At 46.1% G+C, this 19291-nt stretch overlaps 1 protein-coding gene across 1 annotated transcript; it reads right to left on the bottom strand.

Moving 5' to 3' along the window:
- Positions 1–113: 113 nt before the first annotated feature.
- LOC144125133 (uncharacterized) lies at positions 114–11710 on the bottom strand. The gene is made up of 3 exons (XM_077658244.1): positions 11183–11710; positions 8103–8453; positions 114–5800 (listed from the first exon to the last, which is right to left on the bottom strand). The coding sequence occupies exons 1-3, from the start codon at positions 11538–11540 to the stop codon at positions 5532–5534; spliced, it is 978 nt and encodes a 325-aa protein (XP_077514370.1). The 5' UTR covers positions 11541–11710; the 3' UTR covers positions 114–5531.
- Between the last annotated feature and the right edge of the window lie 7581 nt (positions 11711–19291).

Here is a 19291-nt window from a genome sequence, read left to right as displayed (position 1 = left end):
ATCCATCTTGAAGGCAGCGTTACTCTGCTTGTACAAGGACTGTAGCTGCCCCACAGTTTGCTACAATCTTTGATAACCAAGCTTTCATCTGCCAGAAGACAACACATGACACGGACATTGCAGAGGCTCATTTTATGGCTTAACAGTATGCAATCCACGGACATGGTATATACATAGCATAGCATGAAAAGTGTTCGGTGACAAGTGAGGAGCAGTTCTTTGAGAACTTTAAAGCTCTACACCTTTAGGTAATATCAGTCAAGATGCTTTTGCATAAGGCAACACTTTGCAATACAGCATACGCATCTTGCAAGGAGCAAGAAAGGACAACTCTCTCATTCAGCAAACACTCACAGCAAACACACCCGATAGAACACAATAAATATTTAACTCCCTAGCGGACACATTTTTCTTTTTTTCTTCGAAAGTGGTACTAAAACGGTCAACTTGTATTCATACTGCAGTCTGTTGGCGAACCCAAAAAATGCTTTGGACAAGACCTACTTGTCTTAAACCTGACGCAGAAGTCTCATCAGCGCCAGAAATGATAGTCTGCTTATGACGAGCCAGGCTCGTCCCAAGTCCACTAGGCAGTTAAAAGCAAGTTTTCTTTCTGACATAAATGTACTGAAGCGTGCTTTCCCAGCATCCTCTAAGGCTAACATGAGATGCAGCTATTTGTGAACATAATGTATCATATTTATCTGAGTATAAGTAGAGCTCCTCCAAGAGCCCACCCTTGCTTAGGGACTGAGCAAGTGCTCTATATTGTGGCTAAACAGCCGCCTCTAGTAGCAAGGCAGTCATTCCATTCAAGCCACCACTTGTAACAAAACTTGCAATGGTGAAAAGATCCTGGTGATCAGCTGCTGGCTATTAAGGCAGAAAAAATGAATGAGTGCACCTTCCTTGTGCACCCCAGCACAGCATTCTAGGCTACACCTGCACAGTGCTAACATACGTATAAACAACCACTTTCCATCAAACTATAAAGATTTGTGCTTTGTACATTTGTGCCCACCCTGCACTCGAAATAAACACAGTAACAGGAGGCACATGTCACACATATCCCTTTGCCGGTTTGAAAACAGCTAGCAAAGCGCATTTTGCAACTTGTTACAAGTGAATGCACCAAGCGCTGCTACACTGCTGTTGTGCGAAACACGATGGCAATCACAGACTGGCAAGCCGTGGGCCCCTTGAACATAAATGCAAGCCTAACAGTAATTGTTCATGGCATGGCTGAAGCAGAATAAAAGAAACACTGTTAACAAAGGCTTGTAGCCTCTGGCAAGACTACAAGTGGATATTTGTCACACAAGCAAAAAGGCTGTTTTGATCGAAAAACTTGTAAAGATTAAAAATGCACTCCCTTGCTGAAGGAAGCATCACTGGCACGAAAGGCTTGGGCACAATGCCACTTTTGAAGTAGTGTTGCATGACGACAAACGATTTCAGATCTGGATTTGTTTTAATTTCAACCTACTTTGGCTGGGCTACGGATTCCCCCTTCTAAAACCGCCCACAATATGGCTGACAAGAATTTCATGCCCCAAAAAAAGTACACATACATGTTAAGATTCGTCCACTAGAAGGACATTGAGGACAACTCCATACAATTTTTGTTCTCACTAAACATCAATCCTCTGGCATTTTCTGGCTATGGCGGTTTTTTTCCGCCAGGCTCCAGCAAAGGCGCGTTTATTGCTGAGAAAATTGGATTTAGAAATTTTCTCGCCAACAAACTCACGACATCAAAACAGAAATGTACACCATGGTCATCATTTGGAAGTGAATGGCAGTGTAGCCTGTATTCGGATACAACTCAAGAACGAAGTGGCAAATGCCTCTCAAAGAAGCCCTCCAGCCAATGGTGTCGACTGATTCTTCCTCTCTCCTCCTAGACCAATCCCCTTTTGCCGGCTAGCATGAAATTGCAGGGAGTGGGAGTTGAATGGGGGATATCCACAGCTTAATCGGATTAGTCACGGCGTCATGAAAATCAGTCGACGCCATTGGCTGGAGAGCCTTCTTTGGGGGAATCTGCCGCTTCGTTCTTGAGCTGTATCTGTCTATAGCCTCAGAGATACGTGCACAAACAACTGCATTGGCAGACACAGTTTGCTTACGAAAACAGCCGGTAGTGGCTACGCCTGTATCCATTTTCTTTCTTACCTTCTCTAGCTTATACAAGCTCAGTTTTCTGTGAAAGTATCCTCTTTGTCATTTTGTCTTAACTGTAATCCATCATTATAGGCCAAATTCAATATGTCCTCAGTGTCCCTAAAGAAGAATAAGAAGTCTTGTTAGAACGAGAGGTTAGTGCTCCAATGTGACACATTTTTTACTGTCCCCTTGCGAGACATGGCGCTGCAAAAACCAGGCAGCGTGCATGCTCAAGCACAAATGCTATAAGGGCGTATTCACATCGGCGAGTTACAACGGTTGCACATAGATGATGATGCTGACCATAAATTTTTATGGCACAAGAGCACCTGTGACCAAAGGATGTCATGGCACAAGGTTTTTTTTTCGTCTACTCAAGGTGGTGACAAGGACCCATTTCCGAAGCATTTTACTCTAAAGACACCAAGCACCAGGCTAGAGGAAAGTGTGTGCCCACTGTATTGCTAGTGGGTACCAAGCGGTCCTGGGGATCAAACCCCGCACCTCCCACACGAGAGGCGGATGCTCAAACCACTAGGCCACCACTGCAGTTGGCTGCACAACCAGTTTAGTCAATTGGCTATGCTCACAAAGCTACCTGCCGCGGTGGCTCAGTGGCTTTGGCATCCAGCTGCCAATTCAAAGGTTACGGATTCAAACCCGGCCACGGTGTCTGCGTTTCGATGAACATAAAATACAAAAATACCACGTGCTTTGCGGTGTCAGCGGATATTAAAGAACATCAGGTGGTTTAAATAATCTGGATCTCTCCATTACGGCATATCATAGCCCACGTGTAGCTTCGGGACATTAAACCCCGTAACTTACAATTTTCTATGCTCAAAGAGTTGAAAAGTGACCTCTTTGGGGTAGTCGTGCATTGAATGACTTTTTGCAGCTCACATGATGTCTCAAATCTCCTCGGCCAATGAGTGACGCCAACACGTCTGGTTTTTATGCGAGAGCATTACTTGGCTCACTGTGCTAAAACCTGCAGTCATCAGAAACCCGTGGCTGAAACGCAGCATGCAAATGACGTCATCACCCCTCCTGGAGCAATAGGCCACTGGCTCCGCACCACCACGTACAAACCCTCCGTTGGTTTTGAGGAAAGGAAAGACACATAACTGCCTGAATGTGTAGGTGGATGCCAGTTACAGTTTCTCTCGCATTTACACATCATAAGAATTGCTTAGGTGCCCCCGTAACATTTTCTATATCTGGCTTTTAATGCGAGAGTATTACTAGTCCCATTAAGAAAAAACCAGGTGGTGTGTGTATTCGCAGAGGATACAGAAAATCCAAGTGATGGCAAGAAAAAAGGGCGACGTCACCAAGTGGCCCTGTGACACACACAGCAAGCTGAGCGCAACCAGTTCAGACAATCCTATACATGTTGCTTGTCTATAATTATTCACCACTGGCTGACCTCCATGTGGCACCAGTTTTCCCGACATTTGTACAAAAATTGTGATGGAACCGTTCGTCGTACAGTGTTCCGGGTGGCATCATACATAGCACCGCTGGACACAGCATAGACAGTGGAGCACAATGCCTGCGGTGCGCTGTTTTATTATTGGATTTCATTGCAGCCGGTTGTGTGTGTGCTCGTGCAATGAACAATGAACCATCAATGCTTTCGCATTCCCACACGTAAGCAGTCTCGAGTGTGCTTGCCGAATTTTCATAATGGTGCCCTCTTACCATCCACAGTTCTTAAAGTAATGCTCTTTGATATTATAAATTGAGACTGTGTTTAAAATACAGTTTTCCAGAAATAATTACATTAATATATTTCTTTCAGTGTGAAACGGTGCGCAAAGTACCATGTTTGACGTGTTACATGTGTTCTTGGCTTGGAATGAGCACGCACCTATGTGGTGCTTGTCTTTAAGCCTGTTCTAGTTTCTTGACACATGGATGTCGACATGAGGTTGAAATAAGATGCAGGTTTATACCCCATATTTCACGACCATCATTTGCACCTACGGACATCTCTGGCAGAAGCGGTGGCATGAAACATTGCTGCATGTTGTCAGGCACCATGCTATGGTATGCAAGTCCCACTAAGTTCCTTCCTCAATGACTCACAGGCTGCAAGCTACAGTCCCTTGTGCAGACTCCTGTCATGACCCGCCGATGTGAACACGCCCCAAGGTATACAATTACCCGTATATAAAGCACTACTGTCATTGCAAATAGTTAAAACAACAAATCTAAGCAGCACAAGCTTTGCACTTGCTTGTGCAATAGCAAATTAACTTCTGCCAAATGTGGCACTTACACGCCCATTTTCTCACTCATCTTGTCTGAAAACCATTGTCATCAGCAAGGACACACAGACATATATATAAAGCGACTTGCTGCTCACAAAGTCTGTATATGCTATGTGACAACTCTACCACAAACTCAGACAGGCAGGAAGTAACAGATACGATACAGGCAATGGCCTAGTAAAAAGGTGCCTCTTTTGTATATACACAGCAGGTAAATGGTTTGAATCCCAGTGGCCTTGCAATAACCTGGCAACAGTGGTGGTGGCTTGGTCTAGTGGTAGAGCATCCTAAGAATCCGCTGGTTTTTTTGTAAAGTAAAGTGAGCCCAAACTGATGCTCGGCTGCCCCGAAGGTCACACTTGGGAAAGGGGCCACCTTATCTCCCAGTTCAACCTTCTGCATCACCTTGTCACTGACTAAATCCACTGTCAGCCAAATTAGATTTGTCCCGCATGGTACATACAATAGCTAACCTTTCTTTCAACATGACAGCCTAGTGGCACATCATTACCTTTTATACTGGCAACCCACAAGTTCTGTGCAATGTGCAAGTTCTGAAAGCAATGTCCCCTTAGCTTTCTTTCACAGGTTAAATGCTTTAAAAAAAAAATGGCATGGTTTTAAAGTAAAGTATTAAAACCAAGTACGATGGACAAAAGCAGTAGAGGCAACACCTACTCAAAGGCAACTGCATGCAAGATCTTATCGTCAGCCGCGTGGGGGAGGCGGTGCCGGCTCACCCGTTTCAGGCAGCCGCTATTGGCAGCCACGCACAGGCAATGGGGGGGGGGCCAGTTTCACACATTGACGAAGCAGGTGCGCAAGACACTGGCACTCTGTCAAAGGTCAAAGGTTGACGCTTCACACATACCTCGGATTTTTCAGTTTTGCTAGTGAAGTAGTGCTTCCACACAAGAAGGTGCCACTCGGACTCTGTCCAAACCATTTACCAGCTATGTTGTATCTGCACCTTCCTTAGTATCCATCCAAGCGTCCTACAGCATATGTACAACTTTACAGTGCTGGGAAACCAAAAAAAAAAGATAAAAGTTTAAAAAGAAGACTGTCTCAAGCAACCGACCAACTCTGTCACTCGATTCTGTCAGTGGGCACAATCCGTGAGCGCAGTTCATATGTACGGCCAGGCAACAGCATGCTCTGACGGTTCAGCCGTCTTTGGATGCGACGTGCCAGTTCCAGGTCCTCTTCGAGGTAAGAAGGTGAACTCCTGTCGCCATGCTCACTCGTCTGAGTCTCCTGCTGCCGAGTCTCAAAAAGCACAGTCTGAACACTGCGCGAACACAGTCTGTCACCGCCTCCATGAGAGGGCGTTGTCTGTACATTCTCGGTGGTCCCACCTGCAACGGCAGAGGTCGTACATATTTTCACTTCCACTTGCACAAGCATGGTACCAGACAATTTGAGCAGCCTCAAAACTAGGCATTTACACATGACAGTTCCACACAGTATCTTGCGGAATTTAATCTTGAATGCTGAACATAGCAGGGTGAAACTCACACTGACAAAGGAAGTGGAAAGCATTCTGCAAAAAGCCGTGTGCCCAAACAAGCATTTACCATCCAACTATTTAGACGGCCATCAACCTTCAACCTTTCATTCTCGCAACTGATGATCTACTCATAACTTGCGACAGTGATGCTCCAAGTTCTCGTGCGAGTAAGGGTAGTTTGGAAGGTTTAGCTGCAGGGCTTCTTCAACCACGTGCACAAGATAAAAGTCTGCACTTCCAACAAGCCCAATCACCATCATCATGGGGCTCGTTTAAACATGCAATTTTTGTACACCTGAGTGACTGTCACAACAAATGTGAACTGAAATGTTTGAGAAGAATAAAGCAAATATTTAAAGCAAGACAATTTTAGAATGCATTCAAAGGACATCAAGCACGTTGCGCTCACACCATTTCCTTTCCTCCATCATTGATTGTACAAGCAAGATAAAAAAAATGGTGATGACTAGACACAGTGAGGCACTACACAGCTTAATGACCTTGTCACAAAGTCCATTAATGCAGTTCAAAGCATCTCGCCATGTGAAATACATAACAGTTTAGAAAATGAGCCAGGAAAACGCCATTGTCAGGCACAGCTATTAGATATAAACAGCCATCAAATTTGGTCGGAATGGTCGGATTTCAGTTCCGATTGCGAGACTTCGTCTCAGGGGCCCGGGATATCGGCGCGTACTCACTCGTAATTTGTTTTACCGTTCACATTGTATTTTATGTCGTGCACTTGATTTGCAAATAGTGAGAGTGGTTTTATTTGGTGCTTTAGGGTCTTCGCAACATACTGACAATATATTTTACCAAATGCATCAGCAGATTTTGATTATGATGTCAAGGAAAGCCATTCCCTTTTTTCACCCATAGAATGCATTCGCTATCCACTGAAAAAAAATATGGAGAAAAAGAAGAACTGCAAGCTCTGTCATAAAAAAACAAGAACAAAACTCAGAACAAGTGTAATGTGGAGCACATTTCATATCTATCTCCACCTCATGTCCTCACACAGATGCATTCTCTAGTGGCGCAGCAGTCATATTCCCCAACTTTAAAGGCCACAGAAAGTTCAGTGTATTATGTACGCAGCTGAAAATGACAAGAATAGTAGCTGGTCATATTCACTGTCATTTTTTTGTAGTCAACTTCTGGTTCAGTGCTGCGGCTTATTTTTGTTTTGCTTGTATTTTTGTGTGTGCGTTCCCATAACATTTAACCAATTAATTTTAGAAAAGTTTTGCACACACAACTCTGGCATTTATTTCGTTCGAAAATATCACCAATAAGCTACAGTCTGATGCATTACATTGTGCAGTGTATTTAGCAATTCTTGAAGAAATAATTTTTATTTTGAAACACTCAAAATCGGTCATTTTTTTGCGGTAGCAAAAGGTAATGTGAGGTTATTGTGTGATGGTGAACTGGTAACAAGGTTAGACCTTTTATAGTAAACTGTGACTAGATTCGAAGCACTTTCAGTGCAGCTTTGATGCGAAGCGTGCTAGGCCTATCGACACCAGGCTAACGGCAAGCTGCTATGGTGCCTGAGCCTGGCAGGCGGCACGTCGCCATGAAGAAATGTGCCGCCAGTGTGAGTGCACCCCGTTCTAGTTTTTCTGCGCAGCATAACATTTCGTCGACAGTGGTGCAAACGCCAAGCACACAAGACGAGTTAGCAACGCTGCAGCTCCGCATGTTCATGGTTCCAGACGGAGTCCGGTGCACAGGACGACCCACGCGCGGTAATACTGAGTGTTGCAGGCAGTTATTGTCTATCAGCTCCAAGCGTAGCATACCACGTGAGCAAAATTATGCACACATGAAGCAGTTCTTTTGACTAACTTTTTTTCCCGCTTTACCAGCTGCCAAGTAGGAGGTGCAGCATTTACACAAGTATATACAGTACTCTTGCGTTCTGCATGAGAATTTCACCATCAACATAGTCCAGAATGAACAATTAGTTTGTGCCATAAACGTTGCACACAGCATTACGGTCTATATGTGCACAGCTCGGCAAAATCTAGTCACTAATGCATTTTTTTTCTTACTCCTGAAAGTTCACGCACTTTCATGGACAAAGCAGATGAAAGAAAAGGCTGTTTGCATCATATGTTGCAAGGAGACTTGCAAAAACACACCGTTTGGCCGATCCTCTGGTGCCACGAAGGAGGACGCACTGTCCTCATCGTCATTGTCATCTGGCATGAGCAGGGACCTAACAACCGGCATAGCGGCCAGCACGGCAGGGGTGTCTCCGAACACACCCCAGAGGCAGGCCAGGCGCAGGTCCCGCCGCTCCTGCCTTCGCTGCTCCTGCAGAATGCGCTCTTCTTCTGAAGCCAGCTGCTGAGCCAGGGCCTCGCCAGCCTGGGCTTCTTGTTCACGCTCCTGACGCCACTCGGCCTCAACGCGCTGCCGCTGCTCCTCGTACTCGCGGCGAATCTCGCCGGGTGCCGAAAGAGACCGCAGCAATGTTGGCTGTGGTGTACCTGCAACCAGAATCACTGGTCTGTCTTAACTGTGACACTGTCCCTCAGAAGCAGAGCCCTGCTTGAAGCGCAACCAAACAGGAACAATGCATGCACAAAAAAACATCTTTCAAGTCTTGCAAACGATAGCATAAATTCAATAAAGAAAATGCTGGAGTCACATAAACAAATTATTATTATAATTATTATTTTATATTACAAGAACATGCAATTACAGCGGAAGTATAGACACATTTCTTTAGCTTTAACCTAGCTCTCTCTTCTTGCCAGTGACCTTGATGGTTCAGCAATCATAGAAGGGGCAAGTAGTGCACTGCACAAGACAAAAGAAACAAAGGTAATAAAAGGGTAAAAACTGGAACACTGTCACCATCACTGGCAATTTCACAGGTAAACTGCGGGGCAACAACACAGCATATTGGGCAAGAATCCCAGAAGCTATGCCATTCACTTCACAATGGTACTCACAGAGGCCTCTTCGGTGTAGGTGCCACAGGTTAAAGCTGAATGATGGGAAGATTTTTAAATGCAATTTTCACAGCAATATATGCATCTTTTCCTGCCCAATAAACATCAACATACCAAGAAAGAGCCATAGAATCAATTTTTACTAAAAACAAAAACTGTCCCTATAAATTTAGAGAGAAAATGCCGTGACACTCTGACCAAACTCAAATGAGAGGTTTTCTCGTGAGACTTTGGTCGGAGCTTCAGTCTTTTCTTTCAAATTTTGCCTCCTGACCAAACAGATCTCTGCTGAAATGTTCATGTTCCAAACCTTTAAATTTAGAGCAGGTCAGCATGTGAAGTAAGCACGCCATAAGGCTGAGGATGTATTTGCAGGTGCTAATGGAATGGAAAGTTTGAATTTTGTTAGAAATTCATGAAGCACTCCACGTTAAACCAAAGAAAAAATCACCATCATCAACATCAGCCTAACTACGCCCACTGCAGGGCAATGGCCTCTCCCACGTCTTTCCAATTAACCCTGTCCTCTGCCAGCTGCGCCCACCGTACGGCCGCAAACTTCTTAATCTCATCCACCCACTTAATTTTCTGTCGCCCCATGCTACGCTTGCCTGGTGTGATTTTGTTCACTGTTGCGATTGGTCAGCAGAGTAATACAGGACATCACAGACTGTGACACACTGTTACCAACTGCTGTTTTTTTACTTTGTATTCTACGATTACACAAGTTATGACCACACACCAACATTGAGGACTGTCGAACAGAATTCCTCCGCGGCACAAAAAGTAGACCGTTGGGTTTTTGATGATGTGTAAGGCATTATTATACATGGATTACTACGTGGTATTCTCCTATGACCGCTAAGTAATTTATAATCGAATTTCTTTCTTGTGCTGTTCCAGTTTCAACAGCCAAAGATGACTGTGATGTCAAAGTGTGGTTATAGGTCACAAGAGACATAAAAAAAACTGCAATATAATCATTGCTTCTAAATTCATTGCCATTCCAGCTCTTGATGAAGGCTGACTTCAGCACTGCAGTGAATTAAAACGATGAAGTGGCAATTATACCGCAGTTTTTCCATGTCTCATGTGACAAATAACCACACTTTGATGTCACAGAAATCGTTCGGCTGTTTAAACCGAAACAGCATGACACAAAAATTCGATTATAAATTATTTAGCTGTCGTAGGCAAATACCACATGGTGATTCATGCATAGTAGTGTCTTCCGCATCATTGTAGTGAAGAAAACATGCCACCAAAATTAGGTGCCTATATTCCTTTAAATCTTTCTTGTTGCCTAAAAAAGTCAATCATGAGATGAAATAACAAGCTCAATAATTTTGACGGCTCTGGCTTGTCTGATACCGTCAAACATTAAACCTGATTTTGTTTACTGTTGTGGCTGGTCAGCGGTGTAATACAGGATGCCACAGACTGTGGCACACTGTTACCCACTGCGGTTTTTTAATTTGTATCCTACTATAACATAAGTTATGACCACACAGGGTCACAGGACCACACAAGTTATGACAACTGGGTCCCTTAATATAAATTAGCGCAAAGGACGGGACATGAGGATCAGGGATGACACGAGCGATAGCCCAACTTCACGCTGTGACGATCCCCTTGCTGCTTCAGCTTTAAGATTCCACACGATGAAGTATTCAGCTCGCCTCTGCTACTCGAATACTTCCTTTGCACCTTCGAACAAGCATGCACGTTCATATGTCGCCGTTTGGAGTATATAACAGTACCCTTTTCACGCAAAACTCCATTTAAGGAAGAAAGACGGGACCCAAGTTCATGCAACATAATCGCCGATCAAGGCGAGCAGGCGACTTGGATCGCTGCCAACAATGGCTCTCACGTTATAACACGTCTGGGAACGAACTCGTCGCACCCTTGCGCTGGCAATAGTCTCACAATGGAAGTTTCGGTAGTATCGGGCAATGCTGGTCGGGTGCAAAAACCGGCCCAAAATCACTCAAATCGCAGTGCGGATACCGGGCTCCTATGTCCGAAACCGCAGCGCAAAGCTGCCGCTCCGATCGTTTCGCCGTTGGCCTCACGCTGAGAGAAGGCGTTTGTGTTCGAGGAAAAAGCGCAGAACTGGGGCACACCGCGATCCACTGTTTTTGGTAAGAGTACTCTTTTAGTAAACCACACCAACTTTCGTACGCGCTGACAACACCCATTTAGCTCCCCGACAGCGAAAAAAAAAGCACGCGCATCGGGCAGACGTGTTTCCACACTACCTGCTCGGCTATCCTCTCCACTGAGCCTCTTCGCGACTTGTGCCGGGAAGCGTCTCTGGATGAGCTCCCAGCGCCTGCGGTTCACCAGGGTACCCTCGCGGGCCGCGCGCCGAGCCCATGATGCGATCCGCATGCGACACATTGGGCATTCCTTGTTGGCCATGAGCACAGTGCTCGTGAAGCACGACTTGCAAACCTCGTGAGCACACGGCATAGTCACAGGCTCGACGACAAGGCTCAGACACACCGGGCAAGTAACGTCCGACACCGTTAATGCGTCTTCGCTGCCATCACTACTACCGCCGCCGCTTTCAGGCGACGACGACGAGAAACGCCGCTTACGCCGCTGTGGAGCCATTCAGGCCGGATCACGCAATGCAGCCACGAAAGCTACGACTCTCAGCGTATTTAAAATACTGGCGTCATAAGATAAACAACGGTCAGTCTCTGCGTAACACAAACGGTATCACATATACAGACATCCATTTGAAAGCGGCCGTTGCTATTGCGTGCTAGGCCAATGGCTAGGCCAAGCCGAACAGTAGTGTAATAAAACTAGGGTCAGTGGAAAAAGCGGCAGCTGTGTCGCATTGGCGGCGTGATCTCGAAAGTGTGGATTGCCGACAGGAGCGCTGCTGTGACTTGAACCACCGCCCGATTTAAAGGGTTCAGCTTTTATGCATCCGTCTATGTTAAATAATGCCGCTGGTGCGCTCGTGTATGAAAGCAAGAAACCATAATACCTTCTCTAACGTGTGAAAATCTTGAGACACCAAAGCGTGCTTCGTAATAATTAATCATTATTAATCATTTTGGCCGCACCTGTGCGCGCCTGCTTCGGCAGTCGCGATGCTTGGAGTTTTTGGCAGAGGCGGCAGAGGCAAACATTCGAAAAATCTCGAATTTGTTGAGGTTTCTCATCAGTATCGACATTCCACAAGAAATGCACCTGGCCATAGCTGCAAGACAGGATACCCCGCGGCTTAATTATCGCACGGTATTACATTTCGGAGTAGTCCGAAAACGACGCTCGACGTACGCAATGGGATAACCTGCATCGAAAAGATAAGCGTCTTTCAGAAGCATCAATTGTTTGTTGGGGATGTTGTATCTTCATTATCATATATTAGCGTAGGCCAATCAAGTAATTAATTAACGAATGTGCATGTGGTTGCGCATTCGAGTATGTATGAGGTGCACATGAGTATGTCAGCATACTCGCGTGCATGTTTTCTATTCTAAAAAAAAAAAAAACGCGAGGTCCATTTACCAGCAACGCCACAGAGCTAGAGGCCGCTCTACAACCTGTTCTTAGCAAGCCTATTTTTCAAAGAAGGTTTATACATGCGGCCAAAACCACAGAGTTTACTATTAACTAGACGGAAAGCTGGCGGCGCTGCGCCTGAGCCACCATGGGCGCTCAAAGCATCATGGGGCGATGAGCTACTTGGTGCGAGACAGTCGTTTTTTTTTTTTTTTTCACGAACAGAAGTGGCGTAGATGTGCCGTTCCGTCCGCGGCGCAGACGATTTTGGCGCAAATGTAGTGCGCAAAAGCCATAGTAGCGAAAACGCAACAGCACACGACGCCAATAAAATGTTTTTGGTTTCCGAAGTGCAATTAAAAAACCTCTTAAAATGTTGAAGCAGCAAAATTTGTTCAACATTTTTTTTTAAAAAGCGCTTGTTAAGCACGAAATGTCGTATTTTGTGATCAAGGTATCGCTTTAGATTTACATGCTTTTCTCCTCGTCTTTTTGTAATTTATAGACAGGATATTGAATGTTAGGACATTCTTGATTATCGAACAACGTTTATTTTTTATTATTTTTTGGCCAAAAGTTGTGGTTCTGCAGTCGGCAGCTCTCCGCCCCATGATGCTTAGAGCGCCCATGGTGGCTCAGGGGATCTCGAGGAAGCTCCGTGCAAACTCCCCTTTCCCTCTAGTTAACAGTAAGAAACTATATGGCCAAAACGGCCAGAAGGCCTCGTTAAAGCAGCTCCAACAAAACACAGGACAAAAGCAATTTAAACAATTTTCTGGCCACGATAATCATGAATCGTGTGCTCGTGGATGACAACGTTAGTTATTTCTTACCCATTCTAACCGCGCGTTGTGCGCAGACTTCGCTGGTGACGTTCATGTGGCTCTTTTTAACGGACCTGTCACAACAACGATACAGCGGACCAATATATATATATATATATATATATATATATATATATATATATATATATATATATAAATAAATATATATATATATATATATACCAAAAGTGATTTCTGGCAGCTGATATGGTCAATATAATATAAAATCACCAAAAATTGAAGAAACATAACAGGATTTAATTCACGACGTTTCGGCTGGAGGAAAAGGCTGGTCCTCCAGCCGAAACGTCGTGAATTAAATCCTGTTATGTTTCTTCAATTTTTGGTGATTTTATATATATATATATATATATATATATATATATATGTGTGTGTGTGTGTGTGTGTGTGTGTGTGTGTGTGTGTGTGTGTGTGTGTGTGTGTGTGTGTGTGTGTGTGTGTGTGTCACCACTAATATTAATAATTGTTTTTTTGGGAAAGGAAATGGCGCAGTATCTGTCTCATATATCGTTGGACACCTGAACCGCGCCGTAAGGGAAGGGATAAAGGAGGGAGTGGAAGAAGAAAGGAAGAATAGGTGCCGTAGTGGAGGGCTCCGGAATAATTTCGACCACCTGGGGATCTTTAACGTGCACTGACATCGCACAGCACACGGGCGCCTTAGCGTTTTTCCTCCATAAAAACGCAGCCGCCGCGGTCGGGTTCGAACCCGGGAACTCCGGATCAGTAGTCGAGCGCGGTTCAGGTGTCCAACGATATATGAGACAGATACTGCGCCATTTCCTTTCCCCCAAAAATCAACTATTATTAGTCGAGCGCCCTAACCACTGAGCCACCGCGGCGGGGCAAACCTCTAAATTTTCATTTTCATTTGTGTCGCGTCTGCCTTTCGTGTGCTATCTCACAACCCTGCCGTCACTTTGTATGTGGTGTATCGCTGTCGTCTCTAGCAATTGTAGGGTACCGTGACCTAGGTTATGCTCATCTGCAGTGGGAATTATTACAGGGGCTGTAGCGGGAAATAGAGCCAGCGGAAAAAAAGCTTTCAGTGACTTTTCCAATGACTCTAGCGGGAAATAAGCGTGCGCGCCACCTGGCCGCTTTCTACACAAAATGTCTCACGTGATGGCTGTCTCTTTTTCCACTGTCTATTTCTAAGCGAAATGCGTGCGCGCCTTTTTTTTCTCCGCACAGCGGCGCGTCAGTTGGTAGATGGCGTCTTGTTGATTTCGTTTGCTGTTGCGATTGGCTGTCGCGATTGGCGACTGGCTGTCAGTGCGCGTTAAAGATCCACGTGGTCGAAATTTACCGGAGCCCTCCACTACGGCACTTCTTTCTTCCTTTCCTCTTTCACTCCCTCGTTTATCCCTTTATTACAGCGCGGTTCGGGTGTCCACCGAGATTTGTACCTGAGACAGCTGCTTTCCTCAAAACCAATTTTCTGTTTTCTTAAGTTGTATATAATCCTCCTATAGTTTGTATTAGAGTGGTTTGTAGTCAAGAAAGAAGGAAAATGGCGCTCTGTACAATGGCGAACATAACCCATATCACCCATATGTTCAAATAAATTACCCAGGGATCAGTCTGAAAAGGGGGAAAAAAGTGACCCTCTGATAACTGAAAGCTGCTCCTTTAAACACTTAAAAATTTAAGCTCTATGCTTTAAAGGGGCTCTGAAACGCCTTCCGAGGAGAGCACATTAACTCACTCAATCACTGCACTGTGTTGCCATGAAAACCAGAGCCAAATAATACTCTTCTACACGCAGCAGACGACCCACAATCACGCGTCAAAGTTGGCGAGCTCTTCGGCTCTTCCCGGCGACTTTTTCATGCTCGCACCCTCCTCCGTCCCCCGCATTTGCGTAGACAAGGTGAGAGGTAGCCATTGGTTAGATTCTTTCAGACGTCAGGCAGCTACCATGGCCTCGGCCAATAAGCCACTTATCTCCGGCAGATCGGGAAGATCCCCTCCCAGAGGGGAGTCGGCGAATTTAGGAGCGCCTACCTTCCAGCGTGCAAAGTGACGAGAGGGAAAGGCGCAAAGACGCTGAAATTCAAATTTTAACTACAGATAACTCAGCTTCTACAAAGCGCATTTAAAAAATCCTTGCTGGACGCTATTCGTGAAGCGGCGTGCTTCAATATCCCAGGCATGCCGCAACTTTATTAGAGCCCCCTTCACAGCCCCTTTAAGGCGTTAAATTGCTCTGCAGACTTGTTTATGAATTGGGGTTGGGCTTTTGGCGGTAAAATTAAAAGCAATATATTATGGGGGGAAAGGAAATGGCGCAGTATATATGTCTTACATCTCAGCGGACACCTAAACCGCGCCGCAAGGGAAGGAATAAAGCAGGGACTGAGAGAAGAAAGGAAGAAAGGTGCTGTATTGGAGGGCTCTGTAATAATTTCCACCACCTGGGGATCTTCAACGTGTACTGACATCGCACAGCCCACGGGCAGTGTACCTAAATTTGCCTTCCGCCCCCATCAAAATGCGCGACCGCCTCGGTCTTCGAACCCGGGTACTCCGGATCAGTAATTAACCGAGCGCCCTAGCCAGCCATTGCGCCGGGTTGATAAAAGTACGCCGAATTCAACTTTCGAAATTCGGTTTTAACCGAAAAAAACTTGTCATTACCCTTGAAATGCGCGGCACAGCTAGACAGTAAATTAAGTGCGGAAGATATCGCGTCCTTAGTACCTGATATCTGATTTAATATCTGCTGCGGGTCCTCGGACCCAAGATATCAAACTTATTTTTGGAATATTGTGGAGTGCTTGGCTTGAAGAATTCTGGCACGGGTAGGCCCATTATTGCGCTCCCTCCGGGACCGGCCCGGGGGATATTAGCGCGCGCCTTTTCTATCTTTGCTCTCCTATCCTTTAACTCTCCTACTTTCAGCACGCGGCAGCGAGCGTGGCTCGGCTTGAGCCAGTAGGCAGGCCCGTGCACTTTCCTATTCTTTCTTCCTATCGGCAACAGCAACAGCAGCAGCAGCATCCTTAGCTCGTCGGGATATACCGTTGGATTAGGTTGCTCCTTTACCTTGGTACAGGGCTTAAAGTCAGGGGAGTCTCGGGGGCTCAGGGGGGTCTCCAACCCCCCTCCTATATTGACGAGGGGTACTAGGACCCCCTCGCCTTCATTGTCTTTGGGTATTGGGGAATCGGAATCTGCACACAGCGATCTTTTCTTTTTTTTTCAAGCAAGCTAGCATACACAGACCCGTTTTCCAAATTCGTGCACGCACGTACGCACCACGTTCCACTGTACACTGTTCAGATAGCTTCACCGCCTTAGAACGAGCTTCTTTCTGCCGCTTTGCTGCCTTTCGCCGAACACACGCATACACCGTATGTCTGTTCCAAAAAAAAAACTATGCGTAAAACAGGCTTCCAGACTCTCTCTCTCTATCCCTCTATTACCCTCTCTACCTGTGCTCGCATCACCCCTCCTATGGAGCCAGACTTTAAAGGACTATAGACACCACTTTTATTGCTCGTTTTCTGCTGCCAAACGATGCGTTACATCGGCGTTACATAGGCTTAGAAAAGTACAGGGGCGTAGAGAACTTCGGCTCCATCGAAATTAGACCGCCGGTGGTGGCGAAATTTTTTTTATTCAGTGAAAAGAGAGTTTGCAGGCCAAAAATGGTCCTTTACATAGGTGGAGTCCTTAGTCCGGGACCCCGTTGGACGAGGCCGCTACTCGCGCCCTTTGACACTCCAGCCCCGGGCAGTTGAGCAGGGCTGCTTCCCTTGCCTCTCGGAAGGGGAAGGGGAGGATTCTTCTGGCAGGCCGAAACCATGTGGAAGTTATCGGACACTTCCCCACAGTGTGGGCAGCGCCCATCAATTTTAGGGTCAAAATGTTTCGCTATTGCAGGACACAACAAAGTGTTGGTCTGCAGGCGCCTCGGAGTTCGCTCATCGGCTTTATACTCAGGCCCTCAGCAGGGACCGGGAAAAACCGATGACGTTCGCAATAGTATTCCAGAATTTCCCTGAACCGCAGAAGCGGTTGCCTAATCCATGAGCCGGAGGAGCCTGGATGAGGTCCCGGTGGGTATGTGCTCGGGCGGCCGCATATCCGCCAATAACCCCAAGAATCCAAAACCAACCAATCCTCCTACCAATACTTTAGTAGTAGTAGTAGTAGTGGTTTATTAAAAATAATAACAAGGAAGGATCAGATTTTTGCTAGCCCTGGCATCTGCCATCGATACTGAAGCACCTGAACTGGGGCAGTCGAAATAAAGGCTAGCAGGCAGAATGGAGATATTAAATGAAAGAGGTGAAGCGACCGGAAAAGAAAATAGGGGAGAGGTAATATACACAAACTATTTACACAATAGGAAATGTGTCCAGGTTGTACGCGTGATTAGTTCATGCTGAAGCACTACCAACACTGATAACAGAATGAATGAATGAATGAATGAATGAATGAATGAATGAATGAATGAATGAATGAACTTTATTCCCGTCGTCATGGGGCCTCAAAGTCGGGGCGCAGCAAGTAGGAGGGGGTGCCTCCCGGGCGGCTCTCAGCACCGGAGACCGCGGAGAGAGTCTTGTAGTAAGCTGTCGCCGCCTGACGGATGAGGAGTCTTTGTTGATCCGGGTCGTGGCTCCGGATCAGCTCTTCCCAGGTGGCAAGGTCTGGGATGCTTTGTGATTTAGCCCCAGGAGAATCCTGACACTCCCAAATTAATATATATATAGATATAGAGGAAGAGACGTGAGAATGGCAGCTGTAGCACTCAACTGGGAGGGCGCAGAATTTGCTAGCGCATCCATTAAAAACGGTACGGTTGATGAGGGCGAGCAACTCGCAGTTGCTCTAGCGATCGCCGAAGGCAGCCGGATCGGAAAATCTTTAACCATCCTAACGGACTCGAAAGAGGCGTGCAGGAACTATATGAAATGAAAGATAGGTAAATGTGCAAGACAGGTCCTAGCACAAGTGGCTCCATAAAAGGACCAGGCGAGGCATGTTATCTTCTGGGTACCCGGACATGCGGAAGTATGGGTCAACCTCAGGGCCGATGAGACCGCTCGAGCTCACACGAACCGAGCCTCTCATCCACTCAGGCCGGAGCGGGCCTTAGAAAACGTAATGCCCACCTTCTCAGAAATCACAAATTACTACAGGGGGGTAAGGAAAAGATATCCGGAACCGCACTCTAGCCTGACTTAGGAAGAGGCGGTCATATGGAAGAGGCGGTCATATAGGTCCAAACAGAAACCCTGGCTAATCTTTTCATATTAAATATGATGTATCCAACGCAGTACAGGGACACGTGCCCCAAATGCGGAGGCAGACCCACGGTGTATCACACAACGTGGGAGTGCAAGGACAATTATAGTTTCCATAATCAGAAAGAACCGTGTCGGGAGCAGTGGGAGGAAGCGCTTTCCAGCCACAATCCAGCCTTCCAACGAAGGCTGGTACAACATGCTGTGAAAGCTGCCAGATCCAATGGGGCCCTGGAATAGGGGCTCCATCCGCTGAAGAGGGCGAAGACATCGCAAGATGAAGACGACCTCTGCATCCTGAAGTGTATAGAAACTATAGCAGTAAAGTTTATCATATCCTATCTCAAATTAAGTGATTTTGCGAAGCCATTCTGTGGCAGCTACTGCAGAGCTCAGGCTCCCCAGTGTATTTATCGTGTAGTATAGAGAACGGAAAGAATCTGTTGACCTGAAGCCTCCTCCAGGCCCTGCACTCATTTGGAGTAAGTGACCTATCCGGAAATGAGAGTGTTCTCCTATCCAATCTAGGTGTTTCGGTTATTTCTTTATACGTTGTGAGAGGGTCCTTATTCCCACTCAGGGGCACTTCCAGAGCAGCTCGGATGTATAGTTCTCGAGCGAGGCTGTGAGCAGCCTCATTCCCCGGAATGCCCTCATTAGCAGGAACCCATATGAGGGAGACCTCTCTGCTTGAGGGGTATCTTCTTAGTAATTTGGAGGCTTGACAGGAGACCACCCCCTT

This window comes from Amblyomma americanum, chromosome 3, assembly GCF_052857255.1.
Source record: "Amblyomma americanum isolate KBUSLIRL-KWMA chromosome 3, ASM5285725v1, whole genome shotgun sequence".
Classification (NCBI taxonomy): domain Eukaryota; kingdom Metazoa; phylum Arthropoda; class Arachnida; order Ixodida; family Ixodidae; genus Amblyomma; species Amblyomma americanum.
Note: the sequence above shows the minus strand (reverse complement) of the source record. Positions and strands in the feature narration are given on the sequence as shown.

What these genes read in the sequence shown, in the direction of transcription:
- LOC144125133 (XM_077658244.1), bottom strand. Translation starts at nt 11,540, where the DNA reads ATGGCTCCACAGCGGCGTAAGCGGCGTTTCTCGTCGTCGTCGCCTGAA. An exon ending in TGGAGAGGATAGCCGAGCAG is followed by an intron (nt 8,454 to 11,182) that starts GTAGTGTGGAAA and finishes TTCTGGTTGCAG; the next exon opens with GTACACCACAGCCAACATTG. An exon ending in ACCAGAGGATCGGCCAAACG is followed by an intron (nt 5,801 to 8,102) that starts GTGTGTTTTTGC and finishes CTGCCGTTGCAG; the next exon opens with GTGGGACCACCGAGAATGTA.